The sequence below is a fragment of the Lutra lutra genome, chromosome 18, assembly GCF_902655055.1.
Source record: "Lutra lutra chromosome 18, mLutLut1.2, whole genome shotgun sequence".
In the NCBI taxonomy this organism is placed as follows: Eukaryota; Metazoa; Chordata; class Mammalia; order Carnivora; family Mustelidae; genus Lutra; species Lutra lutra.
Window position 1 is genome coordinate 36,188,058 of NC_062295.1, and position 21,003 is coordinate 36,209,060.

Below are 21,003 nucleotides of genomic sequence, written 5' to 3' on the forward strand. Positions count from 1 at the left end.
GCACATGTAGCTAATACTGTAGTATATACTGAAGAATGTAGAATACAGATTTGAATAGGAAATGCCAAGTTTAAGTATTCTTTAATAATTTATAGTAAATATTAAAGTAACCCTTTAGAAATTTAATATACTTTAATGTTCCCCTCTCATTCTACAAATGTAATGTATTATTTTTCAACTTTTGCAGGATTAATTTCTGTGAAATTGACAGATTCTGTGACAGTTTGTTCTCTTACCTCCTGAGTCTCATACATATCCTTTTTCCTAGGGACTTACTGATTCTATGCCTTTAACATCACTCAGATGCAAATATTCATTCATTTTTTTTTTTAAGATTTTATTTATTTGACACAGAGAAATTACAAGTAGGCAGAGAGGCAGACAGGGTGGGGGGGAAGCCATGCCGAGCAGAGAGCCCAATGCCAGGCTCCACCCCAAGACCTTGAGATCATGACTTGAGCTGAAGACAGAGGCTTAACCCACTGAGCCACCCAGGCACCCTTCAAATATTCATTCTTAAACATATAAAAATACTTGTGAAATCCAAAGAAAGGGGACTGTGCGGTAATTGTATTAAATCTTTTCACACCTGTAGTCTTCTGAGTTTCCTGTTATGACTTTTATCCCTGGGCTCTTGGGACCTAAGGTGTTAATTCCCACAACAGCTAAGCTAAATATTGTTAATACAGACCCAAAAGGAGGCACAAAGCAGAGTTGAGCAAGCTGGCATTGTAGGTGGCTGACACTCTCGGTTACTTTATGTGCAATCTTTAAGTCACCTATAGACATAACCATCTGGTCATTTTAGCACGAGGGATTTATTCACCAGAGAACCAACCTCCTGTGCTGGTAATCTCTTTGAGCTGATTACTAAGACTTTTCACTCACATGTGGTGAATCTTAAATTAGATCGAGGCAGCAGCAGCTATCTAAGGAATAAAAGCTTGGAATACTAGCCCGGCTCATTTAGTAGCAGTGCTTTCTTGAGACCCCTCAGCTTGTCAGGTCAGATCAGGTGTGAAATAATATACATGGGTGGGGAGATTTGAGTTCTGATAAGCCTTCCACTGCCTTTGCCCCAGGCTGTAAATATTGATGTCTTGGGTTATAGTTCCATTTCTACAGAAAAGAAACTTTGTATTTAATTACCTGTGCCACTGAATATCATTTAACCTTCAAGAAAGTTCTGTTGGTGGGGGCGCCTGGGTGGCTCAGTGGGTTAAGGCCTCTGCCTTCAGCTCAGGTCATGGTCCCAGGGTCCTGGGATCGAGCCCCGCATCGGGCTCTCTGCTCAGCGGGGAGCCTGCTTCCTCCTCTCTCTCTCTGCCTGCCTCTCTGCCTACTTGTGATCTCTCTCTGTCAAATAAATAAAATCTTTAAAAAAAAAATTAAAAAAAAAAAAGAAAGAACTGTTGGTAAGGGTAAAGATATTAAAATACAAATGACTTTGACAGTTCAAAATGAGAGCCTCCAGGGCACCTGGGTGGCTCAGTGGGTTAAGCCTCTGCCTTTGGCTCAGGTCATGATATCAGGGTCATGGGATGGAGTCCCACATCAGGCTCTCTGCTCAGCCCGGAGCCTGCTTCCCTCTCTGTCTCTGCCTACCTCTCTGCCTACTTGTGATCTCTGTCTGTCAAATAAATGAATTTAAAAAAAAAAATTTTTTTTTTTTAAATCTTAAAAAAAAAATGAGAGCCTCCAGGGGCCTCTGTCTCAATCAGTAAAGGACCTCTAACTCTTGATCTTGGGATCATGAGTTTGAGCCCCATGTCAGGTGTACAGATTACTTAAAAATATATTGCATCACAAACAAGTTTGAATTGAGATTGAAACATAAGTAAGTAACCGAACGCAAACCTCTGATTTCTGCCATGTGGAATTCCTTCTCTTGCAGTGTTTCTGGGTGCGATCTTCCTAATACTGAAAATACGAAATGAATTGGTCAGAGAAGAACCCCTAATACATGGTTGGCTTTTGTTTTGTTTTCTAGAAATTACACCTACTATTCTACTTCTGTGTCATATGCTGTAATTCTGTATCATATACTTTAGAAAATAATTCAAAATAGAAAATTGTAAAGGATGAGATTTTTAAAAATAGGAGTTGTAATACTTTCTGCTAGTACTCTAGCAGATCATCTGCTGTGCGCACCACGTAGATGCCACTGGCTGCACCCATGATAGCTGTGCTGTTAAAGAAGGTTCTTCACTGAGTGACCTTTTTATCTTTCCCCAAGTTCCTGATATCTGGCCTTTCATTGGGTTGTGGTAGCCGCACTTAACCAGAATGTTGTAAACAGGCATGTTTGAAATGAAGGAGGTGCTCCACATTTGGGTTGTAGTTTGTCCAGATGTGCATGTGAACAGAGTTGTTTCGACCTTGAGGCTTTTCCCCATGGACACTAGATTCTTGGTAGTGGCTAATTCTCGGGTCAGCCTACAGAAGTCTGTATAACCTGCAGAAGGGGCTGCTGAAGAAGCCCGCCCACCCCCCGACTCTGTTCCCACTTCTCCCCTGTGGGGGAGAAGAAGAGCTGGAGGGGAGTGCTTTTTCTTTCCTCTTCCTGCGGGACCTGTCCTTCTGTTAAAGGCTCCACTGTTGGCACTGGACAGGAGAGACCTGGGAAGAAGGGATTCAAGAATCCTGGGGCGGAGTCGTCCTAAGAACCTGCAGGAGCAAGGAAAGGGAGAGAGGTGGAATGGGGAATCTCCATGACCCTTTGCACTGAGAAGCTTTCCTGCTACTGAAGCAGTGAGAGCTACACACCCCCCAGCCTGTCCTCATCTCTGTGGAGTCATCCCAAGAGCTCAGTATGTTGCTGTATTTGGTTGTCACAGGGTGAGGGACTTCGCTGGTTAATATTTGTTCAGTCTGGACAGTGATATATCAGCACGTGTTATGTTACTCTATATCCTTACCTTTAAACGTGTTTCATAATAGTGATAAAGGGACAAAGCTATGCATTTGGCGTGAAGAGAGTCTGTTCTTAAGCAAACATGGTCTGTTCCTTCAGCCTTGCAGCTGGGCAAACTGAGTGTCACTGAAATTCTTCATGGGGACCGATACTACCAGAGGGTTACAAAAAGTATTAATGAATTAACAGAAGATTTATCAGTCTTACATAATACCCAGTGCTCATTACATCACGTGCCCTCCTTAATGTCATCACCCAATTACCCCAACCCCCAACCCCTCTCCCCTCCAGCAATCCTCAGTTTGTTTCCTATGATCAAGGGTCACTTATGGTTTGTCTCCCTCTCTGATTTCATCTTGTTTTATTTTTTCCTCTTCCCCTATGAGCCTCTGTTTTATTTCTTAAATTCCACATATCAGTGAGATCATATGATAGCTGCCTTTCTCTGATTGACTTATGTCGGTGAGCATGATATCTAGTTCCAGCCACATCATTGCAAATGGCAAGATTTCTTTTTTTTTTTTCTGATGACCGAGTAGTATTCTGATGTGTGTGTATGTATTATATTTACCACATGTTCTTTATCCATTCATCTGTCGATGGGACATCTGGGCTCTTTTCACAGTTGGGCTATTGTGGAAATTGCTGCTACAAACATTGGGGTGCAGGTGTCCCTTCAGATCACTACATTTTATCTTTAGGGTAAATACCCAGTAGTGCAATTGCTGGGTCATACGGTAGCTCTATTTTAAACTTTTTAAGGAACGTCAATACTGTTTTCCAGAGTGGAGCAAACTGTTTTTAATTGCGAATGTGAATACATTTTCCCACCCCTTGTCTGTTACAATTTTCTCACAGACTGTAGATACTTTTCATCTAAATTTCCCAGCTCCATACAGTTCAACCAGTAAGAATTTCAGTGACTTCATGACACTGGCACCTGACGAACAGGGAAGTGTGCATTAATTAGTATGTTTATTGCTTTTTAAAACTAGAAGTAAAAATAGGAATTAAGTATATCTGTTTTTTGTCTATTTGTTTCATTTTTCTGATCTGCAAACAATTTAATAGGCCAATCATAGCATATAACGAGGCACATTATCTTTCAAACATTGTATTTAAATCAATGGCAGGTGTGGGATTTGGAAGTACTATGAAAATAACATCATTTATTTTTGCAGACTTTGTAATTTTCTTCTGGAAAATCCAGACTATCCAAAGAGAGAAGACCGAGTCATTATCAATCCCAGTAGCAGCCTGCTTGCCAGCCAAGATGAGACAAAGGCAAGTGTTGTGCTCTTTGTTTTGCAGTCTGCCTCAAAGTCCTCTGCTTTTTTCATCTTTGTGGTAAGAAAATGCCTTATTGGGACACATTTTTTAAAGACCAGCCAGGAAAATAGGATTTCAGAATACACTTAACCCCTTCAGTGGGTTTTCCCAACCTGAGTCGCTTTGGATTCTATATTTAATTTCTTTTGTTGTAACTCCAGCGTCTCTTCCCACAAAAAAACAAACCTTCCATATCTTTAGTCTTACAAAGCAAGTTTTTAAAATGAAACAAGAATTGGCCAGGATTCTTTGTATCATTTTGGTAGTGGTTGTTGTTTTTTCAATATTTTTTTATGAAAATTTTCAAACATAAAGCCAGAAGAATTTTACACTGATCACGTGTGTATCTACCAGCAATACTATTAGAAGTTAACATTTTATTATATCCACTTCGTCACATACCCATTCCTCTGTCCATCAGTGCATTTCTCTTATATTTCTTTTATAATTCTTAGATTTCATTATGATACATTCTTGTGATACATAAATCACAAGAAAATCAACACACTGCCCCATACCTACATACTTCAGCATGCATTTCATCACCTAGAGTTCAATATCTGTTGATAGTTTTTCTTTTGATTTATGACTTATATATAATGCATGCAGCTATATAACCAAACCTGTATTAAAATAAAAAGTTTAATTTTTCTAATTTTTTTTTAAGATTTTATTTATTTGAGGAGGGAAAGAGAGAGCAAGCACAAGTGGGTGGAGAGGCAAAGGGAGAAACAGACTCCCTGCTGAGCAGGGGACCTTCCCCCTGCCCCCCACCTGCCCCACTGATGTGGGGCTCGATCCCAGAACCCCAGGAGCATGACCTGAGCCAAAGGCAGATGCTTAACCAGCTGAGCCACCCAGGCGTCCTTGATTTCTTTTTAAATCTTAATCATCATTTTTATTGCAATCCTAACTAGCATTTAGTGTGTCAAGTGGTGAAGGAAAGTGTAGATCAGAACTGCTTCATGGCTGCTTGATCCTTCTGCTCCCCATACTGTCTTTTGACGGTCTCTTTTATGTATTCTGTAGCAGGAAAAATGCTAGTTTTTTCTGAACATTTTGTGGACAGAAGCTGGCTGAAAGCTCGGTTTCAAATCCATAGCTATAATTTTTTACTGGTTCTGGCACATACTCGTCTCCAGACTCCAGACGGGTGATTTAATATCTCCGAACTACCGGTTCCTTCATTTCTGTACAGGACTGGTACCCTCTGTGGAGTAATCATGAATACAAGTGAGATGATTCCTTTTTGTAATAAGCAGTTCTTAAAGTGATGCCCCTTGGTGGGAAATGCGCTATCTGGCTTCCTAATGTCGTGCCCCCCACCCTCTGCCTTCTCGTTCCAGTCGCCTGAGATAGACTTCTTTGATTACTCTCAGTTGGTTCCTCTCGACCAGCGCTGCTTCATTCAGGCTGCTGACCTCCTGATGGCCGACTTCAAAATGCTCAGCAGTCAGGACATCAAGTGGGCCCTGCATGAGCTCAAAGGACACTATGCAATCACCCGAAAGGTGCTGTGCTTGGTCTTCTGATGGGGTCACACCTCTTGACTGCTTCTTCCTGTGATAACAGAATGAAGAGTTCAGCTTGTGGAAATTGGGATGATTTATGATGGCAAAGCACTAAGGAGTTTGTCAGGGTGAAGATAAATAGACAAAGGTATTTACTGATCAGGAGGAACTGGATGAAAAGAAATCATAGTTTAGAAGCAGGGAAGTTCTGAGGGCACCTGGCTGGCTCAGTCAGTAGAGCGTGTGACTCTTGAACTCACAACTGTGAGTTCCACCTTGGGCATGGAGCCTACTTTAAAAAAAAAAAGTTTCAAAAAAGCAGCAGGGAAGTTCTGGTTGGCCCATGAAGACATGACGGGTAATGAATGTTACTGTGGACGGGAAGATGATTAGGAGTGAAAAGTGTGTTCCGGCGCCCCTCCTTGCTTTCCTCTCCAGCTGGGAGCAGGTCTCCTGATGAATGTGGCCTCACCCCGAGTTTAGATCCCTTCCCCCTTATATGGCCAAGAAGATTCAGGCAGCTGTCAACAAACTCCTCTAATTGTAGGTTAATCTTAGGAAAATTACTGTGAGGGGAACACAGTTAGTGCTTTCTATTTCTGAATCTCATTCCTCATGCCAAATAGGGAATGCTGTGTTGTCATTGAAAAATGAATGAGCTCCCTCCCCCTCACCCAAAAAAAAAAAAAAAAAAAACCAGCAACCACAGCTTGAGGCCTTCCTAGCATCTTCATTGCTCTAGAGGTTCCTTTGCCAAGCTCCCAGGGAGCCCAGATGAAAAGGGAAAGGGCAGCAGCAGGAGGTGGCTCCTGTGGCCCAGAGGGTGGGTGGTCCTATTAGCAATGTTCCGGCTACTGTCCTGGGACCAATAAAAGGAATTTGACTAGCAGATGCTTCTCCCTGGTCATCCCACAGCCCACTCATCATTTGGGTGGGAAGTTGGTAGGATTTTGTGGTTCACCTCTTTCTTATATCTTCTTTACCCCTTTCCTTGTCTTTCTGATCTTATTTTTTTATAGTGTCTGCTTGTTTTGGTGAGTAGTTGGAGAATATACAGCATTTTAAAATGCGGTTGGGGTGGACTGTTTGAATGAAAGTGGGCTGTTTAATAAGGGGCAGTACTATTTGGCAGAAGCTAAAACCTGTTGCATTCAGTTAGAACTTCTCCCTGCTGTATGCAAATCACGCCCAGGGGTTTTGCCCTGTGGACAGTGATGCTCTTGTGGACTGGGTATGGGAAGCACACCCAGAGATGTTTTCTAATTATGGCCATAGCACATCTTCCCTGTGCCACTCCCCAGACATGATGATAGCTTGGTCTCCTGATGTGTATATATATATATATATATATACACACACACACACACACACATACATACATACATACATGCATGCATGCATGCATGCATATGCGTGTTCACTGGAGACCATCACATTTCCCTGGGTTTTTTCCCTTTGTGTTATAAACATCAAAGACACGTAAAATTAGCAATTGTACTATAATGAGCCCTGCTTACCCATCACTCAGCTTCAGTAACTCTCAGCTCCTGCCCGGTTTTTCGTCCCATGTGGACCCACTTCCTCCCTCCCTGTTTTGTAGCAAACTCTAAGAATTGTTTCATTTTCTTTAAATCCGTAACTATTTTAGTGTTAACCTTTAAAGGATGGATTCTTTTTTGAAAAACAAAATACCAGTATCACACCTTAGAAAGTGATGTTATTAGATATCCACTCATTTTGTTCAAACTTCTCTGGATGTGTCAAAAACCTTTAGTCATATTGCGTTCCAAGTAAAAGTCTTTCTTGCAGTTGGTTGATAGCTTACTTTAATCTCTTAATCCTTCCCCCTTTACTTTTTCTTGCTGCTCATTTATTGAAAAAAATCAGTTTATCTTACCGGTTTTGACAGTCTAGATTTTGCTGACTGTACCCTGTGGCATCATTAACTGGTTCTTTGGTGTACTGTATTTCTTATAATTTGATAGTTAGATCTAAAATCTTGATCAAACTCAGGTTTAATTTCTGTCCCCCCTTGAATTTTAATTCCATTTCTGCCAGTTGGGTCTTTGACTTTGAGCCTGTGTCTTGAAAGTGCAGGGCTTCAGTTCTCTTGGTAAATAGCGGATGTTTTACATGGCTTGAGAATTAGATGGGTTACAGTGTAGAGCGAGCCCAGCACAGTGCTTCGTGTGTGTGAGGTTTCAGTGATAAGTTCCCTTCCTTTGCACTTCCTTCCATGTACTGAGGAACAGTTGTCAAGCCTCTGTATTTAGAAATTTCCCAGTAGCCCACCTTCAGTGTGATCTTAAGAGTCAGTTCTTAGAGTAATATTACAAGACCACATTCTCTGATGTGGCCTCCTCAGGTTCACAGTGCTGAATTCACTCTAGAGGGGCCTGTGACCTGAGGACCTGCTCTGGTTTGTTGCCAGCCGGTGGTATGGAGCCTTGGGGTATAGGAAGACTCTGCCCCCAGTGCGTGTGTGGTTGAAGATAAGTTAGCTCAGCTCTTTGTGGATGTGTCCTATGCGTAGGTTTCTTGGAGACCACAGTGCAGCTGCAGTAATGTTTCCTCTGGTTGTTAGCTCTGTAGGGACCAAAGTGCTCCCAAAAATAAATAACTTCTAACTAGAGGGAACAGATCATTATTAAAACTCATGGTAGGAGCTCCTTGTTAAAATGAATGTTGATTTTCATCAAAGTAATTTATGGCCATAAATTTAAAAATCAGTTAGTGCCAAAATGCTTATTTGTAATTTTTTAAACCACAGGCTGAAGCCCCCTTCTTCACCCTCTTCCTCTGTTTTCCAGACATAACTCTTAATCTGTTTTTTTTTCCTAGTACTTATCTCCACATTTATGAACACATGCTTATCCTTGATTAGTTTCAGAAATTACTTTCATTCTCTTAAGGTAGATCGGGCTCTGGATCTTACACACCCATACACACTACATTTTTAATATACAGTTTTTGTTAAGTCTGTTTTTAAAGTTTTATTATTATGACTGTGGAAGTATTCACTGCTGAGGCAAGTAAGCTACTATGATAATGTCTTCTTTCTTGAATTTTCTATTTTTCTTGGAGTTAACATTGGTTTCCTCCGTCTTTTCATTTACTTTTTTTTGTTTTTGTTGCTTTGTTTTTTGATGCTGTGGCTGACAAGTCTAAAACACTGTTCTCATCTCAGTTTGCCTGTTGTCAAACCTGTCCATCAACACTCAGTTCATTTTTTTCCCTTCCTCCTCCATGCCTGTGTATAGCTTTCTGCTTGGGAGTGCCCTTTGCCTTTGGACAGAGTTTGATCCTCTGTGTTCTAGATCTTGACCTCTTTTTCTGTCTTGGTTTACACACTCACACTTGGCTTATAGTTCCCTGCGCTAAAAATTATTTCTCCACCAAGTTTCTCCTTAATAATCCTGCCACAGATACAACTGTCTCTTTCATTCAGACAGCACATTGAGTGCCTGCTATGGGCCATGCCCTGGGAGAGTCACGGTGAACAGTGCAAGGCCCCTTCCCTTATGGAGCTTAATACTAGTGGACAGTGTTCTCTCTTTTAATCACCCCTTAACTTCTGTTCCTCTGACATGTGCTCATTCTGAGGGTCTCCACTTCCCAGCCTCCCCAGATTTCTCCCCTGTGTACTTTAATGATCACCTTGGTCTCCTTATAGGTCACAATGTCTGCATTTTTGGACCTGACCCTCACCAGGCTCCACAGAGGAGTCTGTAGCCTCTTCTCAGCTTTTATTTCATCAGATACCCATTGTAGTATTTCTAGGTCATGCCTTAAAGGAATTTTGGCCATTGTCAAGATATCCTAAGAATCTTAGCAGACTATATCCTTGGTTCTCAGAACCAGTACCTTGAGTGGGGATTTGATTTGTGAATGTGAGCAAGCTGGAGGGAGAAATACCAGATAAGTGTAAAAGGAAAAATTATCTTTGATATCTGTTGTTCCTGTGTTCCTCCTGGTCGGTTTTTTTGAGTACTTTGTGATAGTTATCAGCCAGACCCTGAAAACAATGGCATCTGTAGAACACAGATTAGCTTCCTTCCAAAGAGCTTTCAGTCTGAGAAGATTAAAGGGAAAAGAAAATTAAAATGGTGTGATGAGTGTTACAAAAGAGTGAATAAATGTACATGAGAACACTAGGAAAGAAAGGGTGGGTGTCATTTGAACAAGGTCTTAAGGGAACGTTGTTTTCACTAGAGAAATCTTGTGTGCAGAGGCAAAAAAAAAAAAAAGTAACCATGGTGCCTTTGAGCAAGTAGGTATGAATTTATAACTGGCAGTTCTTAAAAGGGAAGAACTTTGATTTATAATTGTATTTGGTCTATTTAACTAGATCTTTAGTTAATATTAAGATAAGGGGCGGTTGTCATAACTACTGAACTAAGATTTTGGAGTCTCCTTTAATTGGTCAGCCACATTTGTTTTAAGATACAGTTTTCCTGACAAGGACCAGTATGGACCTTTTTTCCTTCTAACAGAAATAGTATTTAAATGGGACCAAGGTAATGACCTCATTTCACCTCCAGACAAAAGGGTGGTGTGGTTGAAGACCCAGTGGGCCACCAGGTAAAAGTTCTGAACTAAGTTCACATTCCCATTTCATTAGTTACTTATAAATGATAAATGACATCTACCCTTTAATCACCACATTTGTAAATTTAGGTTATGTTAACCTGTCCTGCCTTCAGCAGATAGCCCTGGTTCAAGGATGGAGTGCTTACCTCTAGGTAAAACTGATAGAAATTAGTGGTCTTGCCGTGGAGTACAAACATGTCACTTTAAGACTGGTACCTAAGTGTTTGTGGGAACAGAGAGTCATAGGGAGGATGTTGATCAGGAAGATGGAGAAGTAGTAGGATGCCTTCTGCTGTCAGCCAGCCCTCGGTGGGTTTCCCTAAACCGCTCCGTGAGGGCAAGGCGATGTCAGAGAGAAGAAGGAGCCTTAGTTCTGCGATGGCCTGAGTTCATATCCTAGCTTTAATTAATTTGACTGGGGCAGTGTCCTTCTCTGTAAGCCTCGCTTCCCTCTGCTGTGAAAGAAGCCCTCCCTCAGAGGGTTGCTGTGAGAATCCCATGACCTGAGGGGTCGCCAGACCCACACAGGATGTGTCATTCACAGAGGTGTATAAGCCCATGGCGATTCCCTTCCTGTTCCCAAACTTAAGAACTTTGGGAAGGAGGGGATAGAAGGTAGATGAGGGTACAAAGATGATCTGTCCCTCTTCTGTAGCTAAAACACTTGTTTTCTCTTGCTTTCATTTTACCGCGGGGGACACAGCCGTTTTCCTAAGATAAACATTCAGAATGTGACTTACTGGCAACATTCCTGTAACACACCGATATCCCCGTAACCTTTTGTTATTCGCTGAGAGTATGAAATGCAAACCCCGCAGGTTGCCAAGGTTACACCCTGGGCTTTGGTCACCTTCTGTGGCCTCCAGAAGCCCATCGTCCAGCGGAGGGGCTGACATGAAACAGAATCAAATAAGTGTATCATTACTGTTACCAGCATTTCAAAGAAAAATAAAAAGTACTCTGAAAGCATGTAGCCCGAGGACCCAGGGTGGACTGAGAGGCTCCAGGAAGGCCTCCCTGAGCAAGAGACATTTAACCACAGACCTGAGTGTTGTATAAGTAGGAGTTCAGTAAGTGGGGTTTGGGGGGTGTCCCTTCCTGGAATGAGGGAATACTGTAGAAGAGCTAAGTTGGAGGGAAAGGATTATTAATTCAGCCTGGGAAGCATTGAGTTGCCAGCCTGTTGAGTGAAGCTTGTGAGACATCCAAGTAGACAGAATTCATTTGGGTGCTTGAATGGCCAAAGGAGATGGGGATCGTGAGGGTCATTGGCACTTGCCGGGTGACCTCCCCACCTGGACGAGGTAGGCACAGGGAGAGCCGAGGCTGCCTGGAGGCCTCCAAACGTGTGAAGACCAAGCGGAGGGAGGGTGACAAGGAGTGGGCAGAGAGGAGGCGGGACGCCAGGCACGGGGAGCAGTCAGTGTTACCAGTACTGCTGAGAGGCCAGGTGAGATGATGACTAAAACGTAGGGGCTGGAGTTTGCCTCCTGTTACCAAGGAGATGAGCTAATGGAAAGATGGGCTTCGGGGCCCAATTGGAGGGAGCTGGGAAATGCACACAGGGTGAGATGAGCAAACAGGGCAGGTGGCCTCTTCAAGCAGTTCGGGGTAGGGTGTTGTCGCTGGTACCTAAAAAGGGAAGGAGGCCAGGGAGGAGGGATTTTTTTTTTTTTTTTTAAGATTTTTTATTTATTTATTTGACAGAGACAGCAAAAGAGGGAACACAAGCAGGGGGAATGGGGGAGGGAGAAGCAGGCTTCCCACTGAGCAGGGAGCCCGATGCTGGGTTCGATCCCAGGACCCTGGGATCATGACCTGAGCCTAAGGCAGATGCTTAATGACTGAGCCACCCAGGCACGCCCCCTTTTTTTTTTAAAGATGGCAAGACTTGAGCATATTGAAATGTCAGTTGGAAAGACTTAAAAAAGAGGGAAGCTCAGAAGGAAAGGAATTATCACTGGCATAAAACTTTTGCCCTCCAGTGTGCTGTACAGAGAGGGGACACAGGTGAAGCCACAAGGAATATGGCAGTGTTGGTGGAAAGTGGACAGGAGAGTGTTGGCCAGAGGTGTGCCATTTAGGGTATGCCTGTAGAGTGTGACTCTCCAGCCATCTGTTAAGTGGCCCACCCTGCACACAGCCGAGACAGCTTGCCCACTTGCTGTTTTCTTATGTTGCTTTGTCAGTAAGCGTTCGGTTCTGCCCTTGTAGCAGTTTGTGAAAGTCAGAAAGCGAAAATAATGAAAACACTCCCTGTTCACTTTGCTGCAGCCTGTTTCTAGTAAGCTGTGCAGGGGAGCTAGCTGAAACAGAGTCAGAATGAGATTTGGGGTTGCCGGGGTTGCCTGGGTTTCCCGTATTCTTGTGTCCCATGTACAGCAGTAACTTTTCTTTTTCTAAATTTTCAGGCCTTTTCTGATGCCATTAAAAAATGGCAGGAGCTATCACCGGAAACCAGTGGAAAAAGAAAAAAGAGAAAAGAAATGAATCAGTACTCTTACATAGATTTCAAGTTTGAACAAGGTAATAGCCAACTCTGAATTTTGCCAACTGTGTGAAGCAGCTCTGTGGAGCCTTCTGCTTCCCACACAGCCCATAAAAGCTGCTGTGGCATGGCCACCCTGCCAGGCCAGCCCAAGGACTGGCTGCGTGGCCTTCTTTGGGGACGCAGCCATATGTTGAGGAAGGGCTGTGGTTGCACCCTCCTTCTTTCTGCCTAGGGTACACTGTGATCGGAACATCGTGTACAGTGGCAAAGAACTCATGTGTGGGAAAGTGGGGACTTCTCAAGCTGGGGGGTAGGAGGCTAATCTTGAAGGTTTGACAAGAATTAGCTTTATCTTTAGAAAAATTACTTAGGCCAGAGATTGATTGCTCCCTGCAGAGGGACCACTTGTGCGCCTGAGAGAGTGGCTTCTGCACAGGAGAAACCAGCAGCTCCTAAACAGCCGCTAGTGTGCTGAACATTGTGTTATTGATGACGTAACTGCCGAGAGCCCTTCCAGAGATGTTACCTTGGGTCTAATCCCCACCCCCAGGGTAAACGTGTTAAATTTTACATCAAATCTGATACGAGTTGCTTGTGTCTGAGAAAAGAGCCCACTGTCACTTCTCCTATAGATTGTGTCATAAACAGTAAATTTTCCTTTTGTTTTCTGTGTCTTTCTCTTAAATCAATACTTATGTAACTTGATTTCAGGTCTGACTAAATGGAAAATCTGTGAGCTAACTGTGGACTTAGAAAGTTTTGGGGGTTCTGAGCTCCTCGGGATCTAAAATGAATCCCCTAGGCTCTGACTCCTGAGGTCCCCGAGCTAGTCTTTGGAGCAGCGCTCTCCTGCCATGACACTCTTACAGGTCTGCCAGAGAACGGAAAAGTGGGGGCAGTGCGTAGGTGGTTCTTCATTCAGCTAAATTTATCCAGTTTAGACTCGGCATCCCAAATACATAGCCGTTCCATATTTGTTTCTGTCAGTGGTAGAGAATAGAAAGTACCACTTTGCAAAATGGTTCACTCCCTTGTTGGTCACCTCTATCTTTTAGAAAATTCTTTTCTATCAGGTCAAAATGTACCTTCCCAAAATTTCTTGCCATGGGTGTAGTTCTTGTCTCTGAAAAGACTTGGAATCTGTTACTTCCTCCTTTGTCTTTCTGAGTGCCTTTCTCTGTGTGTCTCCTCTAGCTTGTCAGAATCTTTGAAAGTCTGGGTGGGCAGGGTACTCCAGATGAGTCTGCTGTGTGGAGACAACTCTCAGCACTAATATTTACGGCTAACAGATACATTTAACCTTCCTTGACAGCAGTTTACAAGTATAGATTGTCTCAGAGTCTTCCATTTGCTCCAGGAATCTAATTTTTCACCTATTTGGCCATTTTTCCATCCAAGCACCACTGTTTGGGTTACATGTTGCTTGGCTCAAAGAGGGAGTCAGGATTCTCCCTCACTGTCCTTTCAATGGTTTCATGAGGTGACCAGTAGACTGTCTTCTCATGAAGAGTCTGGGTAGAATCTGGATCTAAACTGAACATCAATAAAAAATGCAACATACTATTTCTCAAAACTGACCAAGAAAAAAGACACAAATTACCAGTATCAGGAGTTTTCACCCCTTATAGGGCCTCTCACCATAGACCCTACAAACAGCCAATGCAGAATACTGTGAACAACTTTACACCCATGAATCTGACAACTTAAATGGACCAGTTCCTCAAAAAACAAAATACCAAGACTTACCCATGTTTAAATAGATAACTTAGATAGCCCTGTAGCTCTCAAGGAAACTGAATTAATAATTTTAATAAATAAATTTAATTAATAATTAAAAAAATCTCAAGCCTCATTTGGTTTCACTGGAAAAGCCTTCTAAAAAAGTTTAGAAGAATTGGGCGCCTGGGTAGCTCAGTGGGTTAAAGCCTCTGCCTTTGGCTCAGGTCCTGATCCCAGGGTCCTGGGATCGAGCCCTGCATCGGGCTTTCTGCTCAGCAGGGAGCCTGCTTCCTCCTCTTTCTCTGCCTGTTTCTCTGCCTGCTTGTGATCTCTGTCAAATAAATAAAATCTTTTTTTAAAAGTTTAGAAGAATTAATACTAGTTCTGCATAGTAGCTTCTAGAAAATAAAAGAGTAGGAAGCACTTTCTAATTCATTTTATGCAGTCAGTATTAACCCAGATAACAAAAGCCAACAAAGCACAGAAAACTATAGACCAATATCCCTCATGAATAGGCATGCAAAATCCGTTAACAAAATACCAGCAAATAGGAATTAGCGATATATAAGAGAATTATGTGCCATGACCAAGTCAGGTGTATTCCAGGGGTATAAGGCTCATTTAGTATTTTGAAGAGCGGTCAGTATAATCTACCATATTAACAGGTTAAAGAAGGAAAATTACATGACCGTGTTAAATGATACAGAAAAGTCATTTAACAGTATTTAACACCTAATCATGATTAAAACTCGGGAAATTAGGAACTTGAGAAGAGCTTCTTCAACTTGATAACATCTATAAGAAAAATCTAAAGCTAATGTATTTAATAGTGAATCCTTTTCCCCTCAGTCAGTAATGGGGGAAGCATGCCATCTGTTTACTGCTGTTCAACATGAATTGGAAGTTATAGCCAATGAGGAAACTCCAAGGAATCTACTGAAAATACATCTTCTACAATCATTAAATAAGTTCAGTGTCATTGCAAGGTATAAGGTCAACCTGGAAAAACTGATATTTCTATATACTATATATATATATATACATATTGTGTGTGTATATATATATATATATATATATATATATATATATATATAAAATCAGCTTGTGGAAATCGCAGTACAATACTATTTATAATTACTGCCTCTCCCATTAAATACTTGGTTTAAAGCTAACAAAACATGTATAAGACTTGTGATTTAAAAAAACAAAAAACTAGAAAACCCTGAAGAAAGAAACCAAAGGTAGATGGCAGTGGAGACCTGTTTTGTGATCATGGACAGGAAAACCCAGCATTGTAAGGATGTCAGTCCTACCCAAATTGATACATCCTCCCCAAATTGATACATAGTTCCCAGCAAAACTTTCTGGTAGCTATAGGAAAGTTTATCCTAGAATTTTTATGGAAAGGCAAGGTACTGGACTAGCCAAAAAAAAATTTTTTTTTAAAGATTTTATTTATTTATTTGATAGAGATCACAAGCAGGCAGAGAGGCAGTCAGAGAGAGGAGGAAGCAGGCTCCCTGCTGAGCAGAGAGCCCCATGTGGGGCTCGATCCCAGGACCCTGAGATCACGACCTGAGCCGAAGGCAGCGGCTTAACCCACTGAGCCACCCAGACGCCCCTAGCCAAAAATTTTGAAGAGAATAAGTGGGAGAAGTGTCAGGAACCTAATAGAGTAAATCTTGAGAAAGCCAAAATGAAGAGACTATGAAGAGACTTTAGAGAGTGAGTAGATGATCTGGGTAGAACAGTTTTCTAGAAAACATAAATTACCAAATGCACAGAAATAAAAAAGCTGAACAGGCCAATAGCATTGTCTGATATTTATCATTCTGTTATCTTTTACTCTAAATATTTGTTACTTATTGTAGATTTAGGTGCTACTCTTTCAGCTTTTCTGTATGAAGGTTTTCAAAGTAAAAAGTTTAAAAAAACATTCATCAGACACATGTTGCCCCACCAGAATGACTACGATTACAAGCTGACAGTTATAGGTGATAGGGACGTGGTATGACACACTGCCAGTGTGTCATACTTTGTCATGCTTTGGAAAACTGGCACTATTTTCTAAAGCTGCAAATATGCCTATCTCTGATCCAGCATTCCCACTCCCTCATGTACGCTCTGCTGAATTGCAGACACATTCAACAGCCCTGTTCACGGTAACCCAGAACTGTAAACCCAGCTGTCTTTAGTAGAATGAATAATAAAGTGTGGTATATTCACACGGTGGTGTACTGCCAGGATAGGAGGGACCTTCCATTTGGAGCATAACAAGGAAAAGGAAAATGAAAGTCAAAATATATGCATGACAAGTTAGGAAATGGTAAGGGGCTGAATTTTCCTGAACGTAGACTACATTATTGGAGTTAGAAACGTACTGTTGGGGGATACATGGGGGATTGGGCCACAGGAGCCTGGAAGGGACGCCCTGGATTCCTCGCAACAGTTGTCTGCATGATTTTGCATTGTCATATGCCTCCTAGGTGACATAAAAATAGAAAAGAGGATGTTCTTTCTGGAAAATAAGCGGCGACATTGTAGGTCCTACGACCGGCGTGCCCTTCTTCCGGCTGTGCAGCAAGAGCAAGAGTTCTATGAGCAGAAAATCAAAGAAATGGCAGAGGTAGGAGGATGGGTTTGGGTTGTGTTTCTGACATTCTGGTTTGGTCTTAGGGCTTAGTATAAAACTATCCTTTAAGATTTACGTTGTCTTTGAAGCAGTTGGTGTAAATAAACTAATAAACTATAAAGCTTAAAAAAAAAAAAACCTGGGTTTTGTAAGGATATTGACTGAAGGTCACCATTTTATAAATTAGGTGCTTGTTAAGAGAATTTAATTTGGAGCTTGGTGAACATAAGTATTTCACCTCCCTCAGCCTCTAGTAACGGAGAACAACCAGAGAGAGAGCCCACTTAGCTCTTCAGTTCTTCCAATTAAACTGTCAAGTGTACACGGTGACCTGATATATATACTGGTGGTAGATATACCAGTTTATATACTGGTGGTTTTCTACGTATTACTACATATTTAACCCACTGAGCCACCCAGGTGCTCCTGCACTCAGCGTTTAAAAAAGAAGTCCGTGAGGGGCACCTGGGTGGCTCCGTGGGTTAAGCCTCTGCATTCAGCTTCGGTCATGATCTCAGGGTCCTGGGATCAAGCCCCACATCAGGCTCTCTGCTCAGGAGGGAGCCCGCTTTCCCCTTTCTCTCTGCCTGCCTCTCACCTACTTGAGATCTCTGTTAAATTAAAAAGAAAAAAATCTAAAAAAGAAGTCCGTGTTACCTAAAAATGCCTTTGATGAGGGGCACCTGGGCAGCTCTGTTCCTTAAGCATGTCTCACATCGTGATATCAGGTCTTGAGATTGAGCCCCGCCTCCCCGTTTGCACTGGGAATGGGCCCTGCTTGAAACTGTCTCCTCTCTCTCCTTCCCCCCACTGCATGTGTATGTGCTCGCTCACTTGCTCTCAAAAAAAAAATTAGTAATGAGGGATTCCTGGGTGGCTCAGTAGGTTAAACCGCTGCCTTCGGCTCAGGCCATGGGATCGAGTTCCACATTGGGCTCCCTGCTCAGCAGGGAGCTTGCTTCTCCCCCTCCTTCTGTCTGCAGCTCCCCCTGCTTTTGTGCTTTCTCTCTCTCTCTCTCTCTCTCTGTCAAATCAATAAATAAAAATCTTAAAAAAATAAAAAATAAAATAAAACTGCTTTGTGTGCCATTGTTTGCAGTAGCGGTGTGGATTTGGTTATTCTCCTTGATGGATGTCCGGGGTTGTTTCCGTTGTTTTTGCTATTAGAAATAGTGCCATGGTGAATAACCTTGAACATCCCGTATTTCCTACTTCTGCCCCCTAGTATCTTTGGGATACATCCCTAGAAGTGCCTCTGGTGAATCAAAGTACCTAAATAACGTAGGTAATGTGTCATACATAGTGCCAGGTCTTGTCCATAGTGCTTGCATTGGTCTGCACTCTGAGCAGTGTGCAGCAGTGCACTGGTCACCCCCCTCACCGACAAAAGATGTTGTTAAACTTGGTTTTTACCGTGTGGTTTATTGTTTGCTTATGCTGTTCTGTGCTATTCAACAGTGTTTCTATATACTTATCTTTTCACTTATTCCTTCTGCACTTTGAGTCAGATTCAAGAAAGCTTCCCTTAATATTTTCTAGTATTTGTTTGGTTTCCTTTTTTGTATTTAGCTTTCTCATGGATTTAAAATTTACTCTGAGGTACCTTTTTAAACTACTAAACTATAACTGAAGAGATGGTTATTCATAATCGAGTTCTTTTATGTCCATTGAAATAAATGCTAAATGTTTGTGGCAGCTTTGCTAACTTTGTATCTGCTTGTATTATTTTTGTTCTTCAGCATGAAGACTTTTTGCTTGCCCTCCAGATGAATGAAGAACAGTATCAAAAGGTAGTTTGAAATCTCACTAATTCATTTATTCTGGGTATTTACATGACCTGTTTTCTTTATCACATTTCCTGGTGGCAAGTTGGTGTCCGTGTGACTCCCTGTTCATCTGCTGGGTTTATGGTTCAGCCAGCTTACTGTGGATGCTTGAACCGTGATGGGTGCTCCTGATCCCAGACTGGATCAGAATTGAAGCACAGATGACGACATAGTTGTCTCTCTTAAAAAAAAAAAAAAATCAAAAAACATTTCCTAGAATCCATCGAATAGACTTTTAGAGGAAAATTCAGAATTCTGGTGCCAAAAAGTTAGAAGGAAAAGATGTGGTGTTTAACCTTAGGACCAGGTGGCTCTTGTCCACTCTCTGCCGTCCTCACCTCGAGGCCTTTTCTAGGATGGTGGGGATGGCCTGGGGGCTGGGTCTGTCTCTGCCAGTGAGAAGAGCTGGTTTGCTAGTGCTCACAGTACTGGGGGTTGCTGCTCTAGCTGGCTTTGTGGTCCAGTGAGATACAGTGTGGGTTGAGACACAACCCCCTTATACACCTGCTTTCTAACAGGGAGAACAGAGTCCAACTTCAGCGGATTTTGGGGATGACATCCTTTATGCCACTTCCTGATTCTCACAGTCCTATTACCATCTGAGTATAGATGTTATAGTTCTACTGACACCATGGAGCTCATGATAAGATCACTTTATACAAAGGATGACTCCAAAGAATAAAAACCCATGAAAATTCTCACTGTCTTTAGTTATATATTGATATTTGTACTAGCACCTCAAGCTAGATTTGCAGAGCCAAAAACAGCTCTTCGTTGTCTTACGGCTTCTAGAGGTGACTTCTGACCTCAGCGTGTGTTTGGGAATGGGGGAATATGAAATCTAGCAGCCCCTCTACCTCAGTGCTTAGCATCTCATTTGTCTCTGACGGCCCACAGGACGGCCAGCTGATCGAGTGCCGCTGCTGCTACGGGGAGTTTCCATTCGAGGAGCTCACTCAGTGTGCAGATGCTCACTTGTTCTGCAAAGAATGTCTCATCAGATACGCCCAAGAGGCGGTCTTTGGATCTGGAAAGGTAAGACTCAACAGAATATGTCCGCATACACAGGAAATGTTCACAGAGTATGAGACCCCATCTATAGACGAGTGTAAATGCCTCGTGGAATTGCCCTTTCTGGGGTGAAGTGGAGCTTTTGAGACATGCTGGTAAGTGTGTGATTCCTAGACAATGCCTGGCTGGTGTGATTGTGTTGGTTGTAAAGCAGAGCAGATTTCTTCTTGGAATGGCACTGTTCCTCTGTTCCCTCATGCCTACTCCAGGAGCACCGCGACTTCTTCACTCATCGAACCTTTTTTTTTTTAAAGATTTTATTTATTTATTTGACAGACAGATCACAAGTAGGCAGAGAGGCAGGCAGAGAGAGGAGGAAGCAGGCTCCCTGCTAAGCAGAGAGTCCGATGTGGGGCTCGATCCCAGGACCCTGAGATCATGACCTGAGCCAAAGGCAGAGACTTAACCCACTGAGCCACCCAGGAGCCCCACTCATTGAACCTTTTTGTAATAAAAATGAGATCCTTACAGCTGTTTGAATGAGAGTGCATTGTTGGGCTTTTTTTACACAAAATTTTTAAAGGATTTTATACTTGTAGTTAAATGAATAATTATTGGGATGCCTGGCTGGTTCAGTCAGAATAGCATGTGACTCTTCATTTGGGGGTCATGAGTTCAAGCCCCACGTTGGGTGTAGGGACTACTTAAAATAAGTGAACTTTAAAAACAGACAAAAAAAGAACTAGAAGCTTTTAAAAAAGTAACTGTCCAAGATCATATTTCTCTGTCCGAAGTTAGTGTCTGTTGATACCAGCATAACATAATACGTAAAGGTGTTTTGTTTTGTGTTATGGAATGGTTGAAAACCAGAATTACTTTTCATAAATAACTGACCAGTAATCATTCAACATCAGTTATGCTAAAGTCAGTTGCAGTTTTAGTGAAGAATGGAGTAACCATTATGAGCAGAATAATTGTTT

At 42.2% G+C, this 21,003-nt stretch overlaps 1 protein-coding gene across 6 annotated transcripts in view; it reads left to right on the forward strand.

The window, feature by feature from the left end:
* Positions 1–21,003, forward strand: part of RNF216 (ring finger protein 216) — a 144,720-nt gene that overhangs the window by 36,347 nt on the left and 87,370 nt on the right. For all 6 annotated transcript variants that reach the window (XM_047713079.1, XM_047713080.1, XM_047713078.1 and 3 more), the window contains 6 exons: positions 4,096–4,198; positions 5,590–5,754; positions 12,756–12,870; positions 17,041–17,180; positions 18,926–18,976; positions 19,910–20,047. In XM_047713079.1, the coding sequence (XP_047569035.1) occupies positions 4,096–4,198; positions 5,590–5,754; positions 12,756–12,870; positions 17,041–17,180; positions 18,926–18,976; positions 19,910–20,047 (712 nt within the window). The remainder of the gene's footprint in view (positions 1–4,095; positions 4,199–5,589; positions 5,755–12,755; positions 12,871–17,040; positions 17,181–18,925; positions 18,977–19,909; positions 20,048–21,003) is intronic.